Source organism: Synchiropus splendidus, chromosome 16 (assembly GCF_027744825.2).
Source record: "Synchiropus splendidus isolate RoL2022-P1 chromosome 16, RoL_Sspl_1.0, whole genome shotgun sequence".
Taxonomy (NCBI): domain Eukaryota; kingdom Metazoa; phylum Chordata; class Actinopteri; order Syngnathiformes; family Callionymidae; genus Synchiropus; species Synchiropus splendidus.
Genome location: NC_071349.1, coordinates 19336744 through 19350827, shown reverse-complemented (window position 1 = coordinate 19350827; position 14084 = coordinate 19336744). Strand labels below are relative to the sequence as shown.

General features: G+C 43.7%; 1 protein-coding gene across 5 annotated transcripts; it reads right to left on the bottom strand.

Moving 5' to 3' along the window:
* Positions 1-433: 433 nt before the first annotated feature.
* loxl3b (lysyl oxidase-like 3b) lies at positions 434-13973 on the bottom strand. 5 transcript variants are annotated; one of them, XM_053844898.1, is made up of 16 exons: positions 13825-13973; positions 10722-11043; positions 10490-10653; positions 9655-9872; positions 8632-8697; positions 7802-7870; positions 7115-7322; positions 6867-7047; positions 5129-5283; positions 3317-3472; positions 2912-3071; positions 2042-2285; positions 1815-1930; positions 1612-1748; positions 1177-1288; positions 434-1103 (listed from the first exon to the last, which is right to left on the bottom strand). In XM_053844898.1, exons 2-16 carry the CDS (start codon positions 11035-11037, stop codon positions 1030-1032), a joined length of 2376 nt encoding a protein of 791 aa, XP_053700873.1. In that variant the 5' UTR covers positions 11038-11043; positions 13825-13973; the 3' UTR covers positions 434-1029. The 5 variants fall into 5 exon arrangements, with proteins under 5 accessions (XP_053700873.1, XP_053700876.1, XP_053700872.1 ...); XM_053844897.1 differs by lacking the exon at positions 3317-3472 and adding an exon at positions 4678-4848 and having other exon boundaries at positions 436-1103; XM_053844899.1 differs by lacking the exons at positions 3317-3472; positions 7802-7870 and adding an exon at positions 4678-4848 and having other exon boundaries at positions 437-1103.
* Positions 13974-14084: the final 111 nt, after the last annotated feature.

Sequence of the window (14084 nt, the reverse complement as noted above, 5' to 3'; positions counted from 1 at the left end):
GGCAGGACTGGGATTAGTGCTGGAGTGGAGTGGGAGGAGCTCAGCTGCACGCAAGCAGGACATAAGGATGATCTGCCTCGAAATAGAGTGACCTGATTTAGGTGTGATTGTGCAACTGCAGCAGATGTTGGGACGGGGATTTACCTGGACAGATGTTCTGCCCTGACGCAGATGGGGACGTCTTCAGAGTAGAAGTTGATGAGTCGGTCCAAAATGTGAGCTACAAAAGACATGACGACAAACCATCTTGAAATCTGGAACTGACTGTGTCTTATTGAAACGTTTCATCATGTTTTATACTGGTATCTCCTGACACATATGGACCCAAACATCTGGAAGGTTCTACTTCAAAGTAAAAGCAAAGAATACAAGAGGACAAACAGCTGTCAATTAAGAACTTGATGCATGAACTTCAAATCTTAAATCTGGGTCTCTTTCCAAGCTCACAGGAAGATTCCGTCATTCTGAATCTAGACTTCAAAATAAAAACAACCAACCACACCAGTGTATGTCTTTAATAGAAAATGGAAAAAAACACTTTAAACTTTAAAAACACGAGTTAAGTTGCAAATAATTCTAAGAAGAAACATCTATTGTCATCCGTTTTTGTTTTATTTGGTGCAGCATGTGAGAAACATCAGCATAATGGCACATATGATAGTGTTCTGTTTGCATCAAAGCTGTAGTCAAAAAGAAATACTGGCCCCATTAGACATAAAACAAAGTGTTCTTGAGCACCATAACTGTAATAAATACATTCAAAAAATAAAGGAACCAGATGAACTCATTCATCCTCAACGCCTCAAAAGCCTTGTCTCGTGTCTTCAATGTGGTTTTAGACCTGGAAACACACTTAAAAAATCTTAAGGGGAAGACTGTACAGTGATATTATTCTTTATCAACTAGCACTTGAATATTCAAGTATAACTCAACATGATAACCTGCAGAAGAAATTCATCTTCTTGGCACCTGAGGATAAGCGATGTGCACATTTCATCCTCGATTGTGATTGAGTCAGGTGATGGACAGTTAAGATATCTGGTTGTTTAGCTGACCGGGATATTTCTCGAACCTCCGCTCGGCCTCCTCGCTGAAAGCGTCACCTGAGAGCCGTAAAAAAAAAAGACGATTATTAAAGGCTTCTTTGACGTTGCTGTCAACATGAGTGCTGCTCACCATTGTGGCAGTTGTGTAGCCAGACTCGATTTCCATCGTACTTGCAGTTACACTTCATGGCGTTGTTGGTGAAGTCGCTTTCGGCCACTTCAAAATTCGGATTGATCACGATCTGAGGAGATGGACGCGGTTCAGGATTATTATTTATATTATGTGTCTGGTCATATGTTGACCTCAGATTATCTTCAGTTGTGATTCACCTTAATGTCCTTTTCCTGACTATAAAACCTGAATCATCCAACACAACAGCATCTAATCGTGTTTGCTATTTCTGCATGTTGTTTGAAAATGAACTCCGACCTTTGTTTACTCATGTCTTTGACACCACTCTCAGTCAGAACTGTCTTGACTTGAGTCTGTGTAAGCTAACAGATGATCAGTCTTCTGATGTGAGTATTTGACCTTCACTTTCCAAGGTCACGCTTGCCCACTCACCTGCAGGATGTAGTTTCCCGGTTTGACGTCAGTGATGTCGATCCACTGACAGTCGATGTCGTGTCGGTACAGGTCCCAGCAGCCCACGGTGATGCCCTGGTCGCCAAAGTTAGCGCACTCATAGCGCTTGGAAATGCCTGCACACAACGCATTTGTCATGCCTTTGCTCCGATGACGGAGACAGCGGTGTGAATGACAAGCACCTTCTTGACAGTCCGAGTCCTCCAGACAGAAGCTGGCCTTGTGTCCTTCGGCCACTTTGGTTCCATTGGAGCTGAGCAGGTCGTAGTGGGTGAAGATGTCCATGCTGTGATAGTGGCTGTGCAGTTGAGGACATTTAAAGAAGCGTAACTTACTCAAGCTGTAATAAAGCTGTAAAGGTCACTGTCATATGTGGCTTCTACAGTAGGTCTCGGGTGAGGCGTGTTACCCATGGCAAGCGTGCCACACCCACGAGTGGCGCCCAGCCTTCGGTTTGAAGTCAGCACGGCCGATGTTTTCGATTTGCGAGGAGAAGCGCAGCAGCCGGCGATGTCCATAAGGCCAGTTAGCTTTAGCTGCTGATTTGGACAAACAGTCTTCCTCAGCGGCGCAGTAGAGCATGTGCAGGGGACGGTCCTCGATATAAACCGTCTGCTGGACCAGAGGTGCGTTGAGGATCAGGTCAGAGGCCGCTGAGGGGGATCAGACCAGGGTGAATTCATTTCAGAGCAGGCACTGACCACAACAACCTGGGGGGGTCACATGCAGGCCTCTGCTGATGTGGCCCTCGAGCTCCGAGAAAAACCACAAAGACACTCTACTTTCCATCATTCATTTCTATTTGAATTCTGAATCTCACTCAAAAATGTCTGCAAAATAATAATTTCACATTGTGAAACAAAATTATATAATGTCCCTTGTAACAGTATTTCCTCCCCCTCAAAAGTACATAAACTTATTTAAAAATACCTTGAAATAAAATGCCTTTATATTAAAATATTCACCACTTAAAAACATCTTTCCATATTTAGGATTATTTTTGTAATTAAATGGATGCAAAATTATATTATATGAAGGCAATTCAAATATATGCTTCTTTTTCCCATTCTCTCATTGTTATATCATATTTTAGCAATACATTTACAGTTAAATTTAATTCCTTTTTCTTCAGTCCATGACATGTTTGACAGTTTGGAACATTCCGGTTGCTTCAGCCAAGCGACTTGATTTATATTCTTCATTAAAAACTGTTTTCATGTGCGAGCTGCTTTGCATATAGCACCGAATTAGACATTATAAGACCTTATCCGTCACTCACTCTCTGAGCAGATGACTCCGGCTGCAAACTTCGCCGCAGATTTCTGACAGCTGACGGCTTTGTGGCGCTGACACTGGCTCAGCGCCAGCTCGCTTCCTGTGCACTTGACGCCGCTCATCACCATGTCTGTGATGTTGCTGCTGTCCCAGTACCAGGTTTCCTTCCAAGACATCACAGATGGACAGACTCAGAGGGCGGTGGCTCACATAAACAGACTGGAAAATTATGATCCAAAATATTGAAGAAATATTGATCATTCGTTTTTATGGAGCTGACGGTTTATTTTTTTCTTGACGTCTAGAATATTCAACTCATGAAGGGCCTTTTTGACCACATGTGATTATATTAAACTCTCGTCTCTCTCTACCTTCCAAATATTGGGGTTGATTTTGGAAGGCTACTTACGGTGATAGCATGCATGGAGTAGCCCAGGCCCAGCTGCCGGCAGACCACCATGGCCTCCTTAGTAGTCCAGCCGGTGCTGCACACCGTGCCCCACTTGGAGCCAACCTGAACCTCCACTCTGCCCTCATAAGTGCTGCGGCCGCCCACTATCCGGATCTGCAAAAGTGCCCTGCTGCCAGTCAGTGACAAGGGCTGCCACCGCTGCACAGGATGATTCGGACCCACTAATGTAGGTTAGTGTGGTCACCGAGATGAGGTCACCATCTCTGGGTGAGTTGGATTAGTGCTATTTCAAGTCTTTAGTCCTGACCACATGAGAAAAACCAGAGTCTGGTTTTTCAAGTTTTACCAACTGCTGCAACACATCGTGGTAGAAACAGTGATTTTACCTTTGAATTAAAATCAATACTGCCATACACAGGATGTGAAATATCCATGAACACATTTAAAATGAAATGCATTCATGTTGCAGCAGTGTGTCTCAGTGAAGTCACTATGAAAGACTGAGTGAATCATTCTGATATTAGTATTTATAGAAGACACAGTGCAAGGCAGTGCTTTGTTTCTATTAAAAGACATCAGAGCTCATGTTTCCTGAACACAGTCCGCAGAATGGCTGTGTGAATTAACTATAAAACAACTCAGAGCCGGACCTTTCTGTCAGGTCTTTTCAATGACCCGATTTTTATTGACGCTCATTCTCTTCTCTCTCTCTAAGTCCTTTCATTCAGTAGCCACCGGCCTGGTCCGTCAGATAATTCCCTCTGTGACCTAGTTCTTGACCTCTGGTCATTTTTTCTGGACCCAGTTACCCGACTTGGAAGCAGTTTATCTCGTACATGGTAGCCACTGAAAGACTGAAGGATATGAAAATAGAATATGATTTCTTGATGTGTTATTTAATTATATTATTAAAAACATTTTTAAAAAATGATAACCGTTTTTAACCCCTTTATTTTTTTTTTGTTCTGCAACAGGTAAATATTTTCCTATTTCAGTGAGAGATCTGATACTGGCACATAAGATTCTGGCAACATTTGAACAGATACTCATCTTGTATAATAACATGATTCAGAACCTAATCGGGCGGTTTGGAAGAACTGGTCTGAGAGCAGTGGAACTGAATGACAGAGTCCTTGAGGGTCCATTAGAGGGATATTATGTTTCATGCATAATACTGATAAAAGAAATCATGACTGGCAATTATATTTGCAAATAAAAAAATGTTGGAACAAAGTTATTTTGGTTACATGTCCTTCAGTGCTCCCCCTTTATGAGCCACCTATTTGCCACCGTTTCTCTGCTTCATTTTGTCAGTGAGTGATTCGCAGGTTATATGCAGGTTTTGCTGAATAACCTACTCGCACAGCCTGGTTAGCGTAGCCCAGGCCCAACTGCCTGCAGGCTACCATGGCCTCCTTAGTGGTCCATGTCTCCCCACAGATCAGGCCCCAGGTGTCTGTCCCATTCCCGTCTGGGCCGTACACCTCCACTCGACCCTCGTACCTCGTCCTTCCCCCTGTGAGCCGGATCTGGGAGAGTCTGAGCGGTTAGTGTCCACAAAGCAGCGAGACGAGTGCCAGAAAGGACACACAATTGAGTAGTAGAATGGAAGCGTTAGAATTCTACGTGACATTTGTGTGTAAGCTACTCTTAACTAGTGTCATGACTGGGTTTCAATAGATACCCAGTACATTAAACTACATCAGAAAACCAGTCCTTGACACCAATAAAAATGTTAGAGATCAGTTGAAAGGAAGCAGACTGCACGTGTTTCATGCCCGTACAGTCAAATGCAGTGCAGTATCTGACCGTGTTCTCCAGGCCCATGTGTGGAAGGTTGCAGCGCACAGCGGCGTCCTCCGAGTGCTTACAGTCCTCTGATGTGATGTTTCGGAAGGGGCAGTTCCAGATGGACCTTTCCTGGCCGACACACTTCACCTCATTCATATAGATTGGGCCCATACCTGAGACATCATCATAAACAAACAGTCATCTCATCACAACTGCACCGCATGAATCCCACTCATGAATATGTCGTCTTTTTTTTTGAGCACCAAACAGGCTTTTAGCTCAGATTTTTTAAACGGGGCAAATCCACGACCCAGCCCATTCCCCTCCCAACACATCATGTCGACGACTGACTTTACAACTTGCTTTGTAAAACGCAAGCTGTAAACATCTTATACAAAAATAACAAAAAAACAGACATCAGAGTCAAATAATGGTTGACAGAGATGAACTCAGCAGATGTTGCCACGGGAACACTTTCAGATGCAGGAGTCTCCTGTGCAGCTGTTTCACTAATTCATTAAAAAATATACATATTCTTTCCCTCACTACAAGCCAGATGTCAACAGTTTTGTTCATCTTCATTCATATATATTTATGCAAGATAAGCAACAGTTGTATCAGCTGTGTATCTGTTTTCTGAACTGTCACTCATTAAATCATTCATTCATTCAAACGAAATATATATGAATTATTGACCGCTTGATTAAATAAATTGAATCACATGAATTTTGATCCCTGTTCAGCTATATATTGTTTAAAATTTGGAACATATCTGCATTTCCTCCTCTGATCAGCGTCAGACATCCCATCAATCAGGGCGCTGACATGCCGCGAGTGTGGCGACTGGCGAGATGTGAAGATTACGGTAAACAATAATGCCGCCCGCGATGGCCAAGCTACGCCTGCAATGGGGAATTTCGATCATTTTCAACAAAATTACCGGGCGGAAACAGCCTTTTCATGGAAATCAATGTGATGAAAACTAGGAAATGTGATGAGACTAGGAGTAGGGCACTATACAGGCACAAGTGATCGGGCGTCCTGCTGTGGATACGGGAGATACAGAGTCATTTTTCATGTTTTGCAGTTCAGCGCCTCAGGAAGACCAGACGCCCTCCTGGCTAAAAGCCTGTCACCAAGCAGGATTTTGAGAGACGTCAGATTGACTCTTACTGCTAGTCAAGTGCCAGGCAAGCTGAGACGAACCCTACGCACCATGTTTGCTGACGTTGCCGCTCTAAATCAGCAGCTCTTTACTTTACACTCACACTCTAAACTGCACCAGGAGACTACATTATGCAATGCAAATGGAATTCCACGGACCTCTCCTGACATCAGTGACGTTTAGGAATGTCTCTCTGACTGATGTAGTCCCTGTGGTGGCCTGATATTCCCCGGCGAGTGTGCTGAAACCTCAAAGGGATTTTGTGGAGCGTATCCTCGGAAACTTCCTCCGTGGTAGAATTATTTTTTAAGTACACATGAGCTTGTACGTCTCTGCCAAGGTCTGCTGAAAAGGCTGCTTCTGTTTGTATGAAGGGAATTAAAATGTACATAAAATGATTTCTCGGAACGACACAATTCATCTGTGATGGCCTCCAAGTCTGGAAATACTTGGGGATAAAGAGCTACACTGTGTGCAAAAATATCAACTTCTGGTCAAATACTGAAGTATTTGACTCTGGAGTAGCTGATGGACTGATAAAGACGGGGGCTCCTCCGGTTTCTAATGGCAGGTGTATTCAGCATGACTCACCCTGACCCATGCGAGCTCCGGTGAGAGCCTCTTTGGCACTGCCGAAGCCGAGCTCCCTGCAGACCACACTAGCTGACTGCAGGTTCCAGCGGTCATCACAAACTGTCCCCCACTCGTTGTCCTTCAGCACCTCCACTCGTCCCTCCCCAGGCTGGGCACCCCCTTTCAGACGGACGTTATTCTGAGGAAGGAGATTCTGTTATTTTCAAAGCAGCAAATGAAGAATAGGTTGAAGTTGAAAATGTTACCGATGTTTTCAGCTTCTTCTTAAAGGCCGTGTTTTGCATAAAGAGTGGTCCTGGGATGCAGCTGACCACGGCTGGCATGCCGCCGTCGCAGCTGATGGTGCTGTTTGGTTTGCTGAACTCCAGAGGACAGGCAGCCAGGTGGACCTCTGTCCCCATGCAGGCCACTGAATGGATGTGGTAATGGTTCTTCTGCCGCTCCAGATACAACCTGAGCACAAGGAAGAATTTGTTAACTCAAACAGGCTTGAGTGACAAATCAAGTTCAGGAAGTTTCAAGAAATGTGAACCGAGTCCAGCTTGATTTTTCAAACTCAATCATTTGCAAAAATGTGATTTCATTGCTTCAACAATGACACACAAAAGTAAATGGAATCAACAACAAATGAAGTCAAACAAAACATGTATTTATTATTTAAAACAAGATCACAATCACAACAAGATAAATATCAGCTTATTGTAGAAAATATATTGGTAAAAAATCTATAGTTTCACTTTTTGAATAAATGCTCCAATACATGGGTTTAAAATGTACAAAAGCACAATTGGCTAGCTTAGCATGGCAAACCCTATGTAAGACTAAATACCCTCTACTAGAAATCACAGATCGATTTCATTGAAAACTCAAGACCAAATGAGTTCAAGTTGAACTTTTATATTGACTTTTAGAAAAGGCCCTTCAATAGTTACCCTCCTGTTGACTTTTTGCCAGCGCTGCTCTGTTTAGATTTAGCGTTAGCTTTAGCTTTGGGTGCCGGCCTGCAAGGTAAACACGGGTTAGACTGAAGGGTTTGTGCAGCTGGATAAAACAGATACTGAATCTCAGTCAGTTAAACAAGCTGTAATAGGACACACTGAAGTCAAAATTATGTGGAGCAACACTTCTGGGTGTACAGTATTTGAATATGAATGTTTTATGTTATTGTATATAAAGTTGCTTTATATATAAACTTTATATATAAAGTTGCTTCTCTGTTTCATGCCCACATACCTTTGACCTCATGCTGCTGTTTTCTTGTAGTTTAATGTCTACTGAAGTCATGCAGGAAACTACTGTGCGCCTCGAGAACTCAAGCAAGATCACTGCATGAAATGTCCCGGTGTTCTAGCCGACAGATGTGACAGAGCAGAGAGGCATGTGTGCCCAGGCTTGGGCACTGCAATACCAGGTTAGTCTCTAGTGCAGGGATATTCAACTCATCCCTTGAAGGGCCGAGGTGGTGCCGGTTTTTGTTCCAACCATCGAGCACAAAGTTTAAGCAATCAGGCCTCAGCTGAAACAAGCACTTGACTGATCCATTGATTACATTCTTCAGGAGTGGTTGGAACAAAAACCTGCACCACCCCAGGGCTGAGATGAATAGAGACACTTTTTTAAGTCGGTGGAAACAGTTGTTGAGAAGACATACAGTCGATAAAACTACACAAACTAGGGCTCACATGCACCACACACACTACAGCTACATTGCTTTTCATGTGCAGACGCCCCGCTGTCTAACTACTTTGGCCACCAACAGTACCTTCCACCTGTGGAAACATTACCCTTTGACCTGCTGGGGTTCTCAGCCGCCCGCCGTTTCAGACGTCTGCAATGATGAGACGGCCAAATTCCGTCACACACAGGAGAGAGACCGCATGCAAATACACACTTTTACAGGCTGCTTATGGCACACGCAATTGTATCCGCACTCCGTACCCGAGCCTCCGCGGAGGATAACATAGCTGACATTCCATGAAAGTCTCTGGTCCTCCAGGAGATCAGTTGGAGGAGCTGTAGACACGCGGGTGAAAACAGCGCATTTGGGGTGTAAGGTCAATAAGACGCCTGTGATTTCATCGGTTTGATGTGTCAAGGCTCAATATTCTGGCAGCATGAACCCAGATGTTAGTTGCATTGTTGTATAAGTCACAGACCACGAGAAAAACGTAAGCAGAAATGACAGGAGTCCTGGTCAAGACAGCAGCAGTAACTTTTATCTTGTTGTTAAAATCTACTCTAATCTAATTGTTTAGATAATAATGCTTCAAGTAACAGCATTTTTCCTTCTCAAGTCCTACAAAGTTTTCACAACCGATCAACGTCCCAGCTCTTTGTTACGCCGCTGTGCTTTCTAAGTTCAGATTTAGAGCTGTTACATGACTGGACTCCACACGCCTCCCCTCCTTCCTCCTCCTCCTCCTCCTCCTCCTCCTCCACTTGGATCCTCCCTGCAGCTCCAGCCTTCGCACACCCCCGAGAGAAAACACACATTTCCCCCCCGTGCTACTGTGAACCCACAGACGGGATGAATGAAAGGCCTCTGACTGGAGTCAGCCGTGGAATTTTGGCACACAGGGCGGAACTGGAAAAAAACATGGAAGGTCTGAGCCCTCAAATACCCCATGATCAGTCATTATACGACTCAGTCCAAAGGTCTAAAACCCAATTAAAAAATTCTCAACTCTTCAATCGTCTGCTGTCTAAGAGATAAACACCAAATGGCCAACATTCCCATCTGTGTGCCACTCACTTACAGCAAGTGTTTAAGAGAATAATGCGCTACCTATAGAAGTTCTTGTTGACCTTCTTCTCATGAGGGAATCCCATCATGCCACAGACGACGCGCGTGTTCTTCGCTGTCCAGCCCACGTCGCAGATCTGAGCCCATCCGTCTTTGTACTTGACCTCCACCACACCCTCAGTGACCGGCATCTTCTTTTTGGCGGTGGCAACGACGGGCCGCAGCCGCACCTCCTCCACCTTGTTAAAATCGACATTGGCCTGTCGGGAATCAGAAAATAGAAGCTACTTAAAATTCCTGTTCACATGTCTTTGTTTTATTGTTTTTTTCATTACTAGCATTATTCAACACTCAGGTTTGGACATGTTTATTATCTGTATCGTCTCACTCACAGCGAGTTGTTCCAGTCTGGTGTCAAGAAGAGATAAATCTGGCCACAGATGTGAGTGATTTAAAAACTAACTCACACCAGACAGGATGAACATGCAGACATAACTGGAAACATTTTTCTTGTTATTATTTTTGGCTCTAAAACAACTCTTGGATTAGTTGTTTTCTTCCCCGTCCTTCCTTCCTTCCTTCCAGAGCAGAGTGAGATTTGAACTAATGACCCACAGGTCATGACCTAGCTTCCCATGACAGTGTAAATAAATGTTTATCATTAGTTTGAGCACAAAACTTTTTTTCCTGCGGGAAAAAAACCCAGCTGGAACATGGACACAGTTGTCGTGATTGTAGTGCGGTGGAGTCATGTTGTGGTTTTAAACAATCCCAGATGAGTTCAATTGTGCGCCCACTGCAAGGGCGTCTTGATTGTACCCAACTTCTTCAATACATCTGAAAAAGTACACGTCAGAATGAGTCTTCAGTGACTTACTTCAATGACATTTGGGTCGACGAAGCCTGGAATCCTTTCATCTTTGCACACAACGCCAGCGTCTTCGTCATGCGTGCAGTCACTGTTTCCCCAGCCGCGTGACTTACAGGACTCAATACTTTTCTCGCCCCCGTTGCACTGGACATTATCCAGCCATATCTTCCCTGTGAAGCAAGAAGAAAATGAAGTCATATGACGGCGAGTTATTGGTCTTAGTTTCACAATATTTCACCTTGGCCTTTGCCATATTTGGCACTGTGAGTCCAGCCTGTGGCAGAGACAAAGCCTAGCTGTCGACAGAGAACGTTGGCATTTGATAAGGAGAAGTCATCGTCGCAGATGGTTCCCCACTCGCCCTTGTAGAAAAGCTCGACGCGGCCTTCGTTGTGTTTGCGGGGGAATCCCGACAGCCTGAGCTTTAGTCTCTCTGTTCGGGGCTGTGAGGACGACGATGGTGTCGGAGCAGGCCTCACTGTGGTCTGGGACATACATGATGACAGCAAACCAAAGAGAATCCAGACGGTAAACAGCTGCATGTCTCCTTCCATTGTCTTCTGCAGTGGAGAGAAAAGAGGGTTGAGAAGACTTTGGATCTTCCTAGTCCTAGAGTTTTGGATTGATAACTTCCCATAAATCAAGTATTGATTGACTTGATGGAAACATTTTGAATTTCTTGTCAACCACTTTCACCATTATAGTAAAGAAGGAGAAGACCTTGGCTGCCTGAGCTGTCTCTCTTACCCCCATATGGTCTGCATAGTCATGGGCTGATGAGGCTTCCTAAAACAGTTTCAGAGCTCAGTAGGTGACGCTCCAAGTTTAAAAAAAGATGTGTTGTTTGATTTAAATGGTTGGAGTGAAGGGTTGATGAGGCTTCATGAAACAGTGTCAGAGCCCACTAGATGGCATTTGGCTTAGGGGGACCATTTCAGTGAAACCACACATCTTGTTCATACTGACAGCGCCACCTACAGAGCTCTGAAAATAAGGACACTGTTTCACGAAGCCTTATAATCCCATCACTAAATGGTTGTTAATATCCAAAGATTTATCAAATCTAAACTTTAGAGCAGAGCGTGCCATGTAGTGGGCTCTGACAATAATACTGTTTCATGAAGCCTCAATAGTTTTGTTTCCTTCCCGCCACACAGACTATTTTAGCTTGTAATCACGACTGAATTGTTTATTGAAATTGGAACCAGGAGTCCATAAAAATGGAGTGAATAAAAACTCAAATTGGTGCTGTAACCTTGCCATTCTGATTTTTGCAAATTACAGTGTACTGTAGTTATTCCAAAAATACTTTTGAAGGGTTAAACAGTTACTAGCCTGTGATGTCACAGAGGTCATGAAAATATTTTGCAGCATGTGTTTTACGTGAAGAACGAGTCATTATGAAGCTAGATTGCTGGTAACACTCCCTATTAATAACCAATACAGAAAAATCTGTGCATAAATATTTGAATTGTAAAGTACAAGCAAGTGTTTTATGGGTTTCATTGAACTGTATATAGCCATTTATGGCAATTTTAAACTCATGTCTCTGTCTCACACACAAAACGGAACAATTGTCTGGTTAAAAAGTGAGTTAATGTCAAGTGAATGTTAAGAGTAACAGGAACTGTCACATCTGTATATTAAATCTTATTTGTTGTTTTACTGAAGCTGAGAATGAGTTTGGCATCTGGTGGCTGCGCTGGATGTGAAAGTATTGGGTTTCTCCAGCAGCTTGATTCAAACCATCTGTTCATTGTTTACTTCACTCTGATGTGGGAAGAATTGCAGAGTGCATCAGAAATGTTCGCCTCAATCAAACTTTCCTCAGCTAACAGACAAAACATTCAAATTGAATCCTGGGACACAACAAACCACCATATTCCAAAACGACATATTTTCACAGCTCTTAAAGGTGCCCGTACAGTTGTGAGCATTGATGCGACATAGACCTGCTATTGATAGTTGAGTTTCAGAGAGTGGGGGGTTTGTTCCTCTGAGGCGCAGCTACAGTAGTGTGGTGTGTTTGTACAGGGACCGCAATCCCTGCTGCCCTTTCAAAACACGTGTGCGTCTCACTGCGTGGTCTGAGCTCTGGTTTACGCGACACGTCGGGAGACTTGAGGACAGAGGAAGCCGACATGTTAAAACGATGAGCGATGATGGCCAAAAAAGTTGCCATAAGTGCGGAACTAAAAACTAAAGTGGACAATGAAGTTTAAAGGAGTGAAACCAATGCCTCTATTGTTATTCTCTAAAGAGAAGAATCTGAAGCATTCATGCATGAATTGAAGCTTCATCTGGGACGCCATCTAGCATTCTCTCAACTGAACAAACAGCAGACACCCCCAGGACCTCCCATGTCTAGGAAGCATTGGAAATGAGCATTGCAAAGTTGCATGCTGCCAGAGTAACTGTGACCCAAACCTTTTAAAGGACAGACAGATTCCAAACTTCAGACTCACCGAGCGTAGACCTCAAACTATTCCAGTCAGAGGCGGTTTCCTCATACCAATGTGCACATGGACCAGCTCTTGTCAAAGAATAAAATCAACAAGCACTTCTCTCAAATAAGTACCAAATGTAGCTGCACTTCAGAGTAACGCACCACACTCTTTTGATTTGTTTATGAATGAGAATCAGAAATGACTCTGTGTCTACTCACTTGATAAATGGAGCAGCATTGTCAGGGATAAATGAGACATGAGGCGACATCTGTACAGGCTCTTTTTAGGTTTGTACGAGCACTTAATTCAGAGGCAAAATATCCACGATTTATTGTGTATGTATTGACAGACAAATGGAAATGTATTGACTCAACAGACAGCCATCTTCTTTGGTATGTCCTTTAGGGTCTCCCACAGATAGAGGGCCACCAACAGCCATCAGTGTCACCGTGTGTGTCACAACTGGAGATCACCTCCATCTGAACTGGAGCCTTAAACCTTCTTGCCAATGCAACTACATAAGCAGTTTCCACATAAATATGAAGGTGTATCTGTGACTCTGCATTGTAGGTGTGTGACTGAGTGAATGTCTGAATGACCATAATGACCTGTCCAGGGTCTCCCTTGCCTTTTGCCCCAGGTAGCTGGGATCGACTCCATTTCATTAATAGATCTGCTAAAGCTGAATATTTTAGCGTCGTATCGAACATAGTTTTGATTGTAAGTAATGCGTAAGTTTTTGAAATGTACTTTGTCATCCCAGTTTTCAGTTGAGGTAAAACGTTTCTCCACTAACACAGTCAACAGGAGACGTCACTTTAACAGTCAAAGTTGCAGGAATAATAACCTTATTTTCAGGCGGCTCAACAGTTCAGCTAATGTCTGCAGACTTACCTTGCTGCTGCTAATGGGTCCAGGCGCTGGAATTATCCGCTAATTCATGTCCCTCAGTAAACTAGGCTCTAATTTGCTGGAGAAACGAGACTCCTGGAGCTTTATTGTCTTTAAATTGCCAGCTGTACAGACTTACTGAAGAGGAGGAGAGAAGCGGAGGAGGAGGAGAGAGCGCGCGCGCCGCTGGTTCCTGACGTGTTACGTATTGCTACCATTTTGGATAGAATTATACCAATATTCTGTGTTGAATTCATTTCAAA

What these genes read in the sequence shown, in the direction of transcription:
- loxl3b (XM_053844897.1), bottom strand. Translation starts at nt 11,037, where the DNA reads ATGGAAGGAGACATGCAGCTGTTTACCGTCTGGATTCTCTTTGGTTTG. An exon ending in ACGCTAACCAGGCTGTGCGA is followed by an intron (nt 3,072 to 4,677) that starts GTAGGTTATTCA and finishes ATGTCTTGGAAG; the next exon opens with GAAACCTGGTACTGGGACAG. An exon ending in GGACTCGGACTGTCAAGAAG is followed by an intron (nt 1,749 to 1,814) that starts GTGCTTGTCATT and finishes CGTTGTGTGCAG; the next exon opens with GCATTTCCAAGCGCTATGAG.